General features: G+C 35.6%; 1 protein-coding gene across 1 annotated transcript in view; it reads right to left on the bottom strand.

Annotated features, from left to right (window-relative positions):
- slc43a1b (solute carrier family 43 member 1b) overlaps window positions 1-3,514 on the bottom strand; it is a 13,979-nt gene that overhangs the window by 8,329 nt on the left and 2,136 nt on the right. The window contains exons 2-5 of the mRNA XM_016233087.1: window positions 1,491-1,648; window positions 1,195-1,381; window positions 976-1,031; window positions 686-762 (exon numbers count right to left, since the gene is read on the bottom strand). Of these exons, the coding sequence (XP_016088573.1) occupies window positions 686-762; window positions 976-1,031; window positions 1,195-1,381; window positions 1,491-1,644 (474 nt within the window). The 5' untranslated portion in view covers window positions 1,645-1,648. The remainder of the gene's footprint in view (window positions 1-685; window positions 763-975; window positions 1,032-1,194; window positions 1,382-1,490; window positions 1,649-3,514) is intronic.

Raw genomic sequence — 3,514 nt, 5'->3', positions numbered from 1 at the left:
TATATAAAAATATTATTTATTTTATATATATATATATATATATATATATATATATATATATATATATATATATTTATTATTATTATTCTTTTTAAATCTTAACTCCTAACTTTTAAATGATAGTGTATTGCAGTTTTCACAAAAATGATGACAGCATTATTTCAACATTCATAATAATAAGAAATGTTTTTTGAGCGGCAAATCAACATATTAGAATTATTTCTGAAGGATCATGTGACACTGAAGACTGGAGTAATGATGCTGAAAATTCAGCTTTGCCATTGCAGGAATAAAATTTATTTTAAAATATATTAAAATGGAAAACAGTTATTTTAAATGATAGTTACATATATATATATATATATCTCAATTAAAAAACAACAACATTTTGAATGGCACACACACACACACACACATTTAAACCCCAATAGAGAGTTAAATGTCAATATATATATATATATATATATATATATATATATATATCTCTCAATTAAAAAACAACAACATTTTGAATGGCACACACACACACACACACACACACATTTAAACCCCAATAGAGAGTTAAATGTCAACATGACCACCACCCACTGACAAAATAATGAACCTGAACCCAAATACATTAAAACTTCAATAGGACCTCAGAATATAGAACAGGTCAAATGGCAACTTTGCAACTGTGTCTTACTGTTAGTGAAGTGAAGGTTAGACAGATTCCTCCGAACCCATTCATGGACACAGCAATAAATATGATAGCTGATAACACTGTGAACGAAAAGAAGAAACAATGCCTTCATTGCTAATAAGACATTAAATATACAGATTTACTATTACCGGCATGTGGAATTATTTAGCTATGGGTATGTGTGTATATGTGTATATAGAATTTCATTTATACTTCTACAGTACATGCTGTATATAGTATTTTGGTTCTGGCTGTGGAACACCTGAAACCATTAAATGTGGCTTAATACTCACCTTTTGGATCATAAGATGCTACAGCAATCAAAGCCATGGATAATGCAAAACAAGAACTACAAGAGTCATAAAAACAGAGAGTTGGTGGAAGTGACCAAGATGTGTTAGGCTTTAATGCTGACCTTCTAATGTCTTTACTGAAAACTTTGTCAAGCCAACATTCAACATTAGTTTTGAGGAACTTTTCTGGCTAAATACTAATAGCTGTATGTCTCTCACCTGCCAAACAATCTGATTGGACGTGGTCCAAACTTGTCCATTAGGACACCCAACGGCAGAGTGGCTGCGCTGATGATGAACGAGCCAATCGTAAAGCCCAGATTCAGAATCTCTTCCTGCTCAATACAGCTCAGCCAAATCGTCTGTTCCGTCAAACTCACATTACTGTGCGTCTCTGTGACATTCTCTAATAGTATCACAGGAAGAATTAGATACTTTAAACCACTGCATGTTGCGGTTTTATAAAACTGCTCTGAATAGGACTTTGTCAGTGTGGATATCTTCTGATCATGTACCTGTACACAGGTGCGAGTAGAAGCCCTCATTCTTCAGCATAATAAGAAGGGAGCCCCAACCCAACAATACAGCAGAGAAGAACAGGTTTTCTATGATTGATGTGACAGCCATCCACCAGCGCCTCCCGTAGGCCTGCGAGAGCGACGGAGCCATTGCACTGGAGAATGAAAGACACCACAAGAACGGATAAATTCTACATGATTATAATACAACAATTCAGGCTTGTACAATCAGAATGGAGCGTCTTAATTCATAAATACAGAATGATATCAGAAGAGGCAAGGGCAGGGACATCCTTCTTTCAGAAATACTGTATTAATCCCCAGAGGGAAATTAGGTGATTTGGTAAAGTTAACGCAACAAAACATTTGAACACTTAATTCCATTTAAATGCAAACATAAAATATAAAATGGAAGTGAAAATTTGACACTTTTCTCCATGTCTTGGAGAAAAGTGATCACACTTTGAGACCCTACTTGCCCAAATTTACACATTCATAAAAAAAAAAACTGCCTGCATCTGAGACTTATTCATGCTTGAATGTGTACTGAAGACCACAAAAGTTATTGTAAGAATTTATGAACAGACACCTTTTCACACCATAGCCTTGCACTCATTCAGGACACCAAGGTTTATTCATCTATTGCCTGAGTGTTAACAGCCGAAATTAGAAGAATTCAGGGGAGGAAAGGGGGAAGGGGGGGGGGGGGGGGAAAGGACGGTTACAACTTTATGTCAAGACTTGTCCTCTGTGTTCAGTACATTCTTGAACAGCATGTCTACAGTATGTTGCAAAATGAAATGGGAGACCATGTATTAGGACAGAATGCAAAGTATCTTGTTTGTAAAAAATTTGTGAGTTTACACGTGATTTATATCGGTTTATGTTTTGAACGCAGTGTTTTCTGCTTGTCCTCATCACATGGATAAAACAGGCCGAAGTATTTTTATTATGCATAGAGCACATGTCCACACACCCCCTGTCCTGCTGACACCAGAAATAGTCACAGACCTTCATGGAACACCAGGAGCATCACCGGTGTGACTGATTTCACCAACACATAGAATAAACATTGTTGTAATAATGAGTTGGATCCTGCAGGAAAGTGTATCCATTCCGGATCATTACCACTAGAAGGAAGAGTAATGTCAGACAAATGCTGTAATTCATTGTATAAAACAATGTAATAATTTCCCAAGCCAACTACAAACTCCTAACTGAATATTATCGACAGACATATTGAAGAATAGTAGACAGGCAGTCAATTAACGGTTTCTGCACAAACATTTATTTAGCATTTATTCAAACAGAAAAACACCGTTCCATTCAAACAGTTCTCAAGAGTGAACTTTTTACTGATATACAGCACATCTGCAATAAGCAGCAATTTCAAGAAGCACATTAAAGTTCATTAGAGAACTTATAGGCCTATTTCCTACATATTTCTGACGTGAAACACCACAAATGTTGCAGATCCAAGCAGTGATTCCCACACCACTCTATACAGTGTGACCGGCAAACAATTATTAAGAGTCTGTAGTTTTAATGAATTGCACAAAAAGAATAACATATTTAGGAGTTAACGATTTGGATCAGTCTGATGAATCTTTCATTGAAAGAACTCACTGAATCTATCAGAGAATCTTTTGTTACACGATGACTACCCATCACTTACTGAACTGCAACCATCAAGCTCATGACACATGAAAGCTAATCTGTTTTTTAAATTATTCCTCATAACTTACACACATAGGCTAAGTGTTGATGAGAAGCACAACTTCTGTATTTTTTGTTGATATTTGGGTCTCCACATTGAATACATTTTATTTCCCTGGTGCAGCTTAACCCCAAGACTTCATTTTTCCACACTGTAATAAGTGTTTAGCAGATATGGAACCCCGTTTCCACCACTGAACAAAAAAAGAAAAAAGAAATGTGATATTTTTTCCCCTTGCAATTCTGACTTTATAAGACGCAATTGCAAGTCAGAATTGTAAGATATAATCTCGCAATTCTGAGAA

Source organism: Sinocyclocheilus grahami, unplaced genomic scaffold (genome assembly GCF_001515645.1).
Source record: "Sinocyclocheilus grahami isolate Dianchi unplaced genomic scaffold, SAMN03320097.WGS_v1.1 scaffold17.1, whole genome shotgun sequence".
Classification (NCBI taxonomy): Eukaryota; Metazoa; Chordata; class Actinopteri; order Cypriniformes; family Cyprinidae; genus Sinocyclocheilus; species Sinocyclocheilus grahami.
This window is presented reverse-complemented; position numbering and strand designations above follow the sequence as displayed.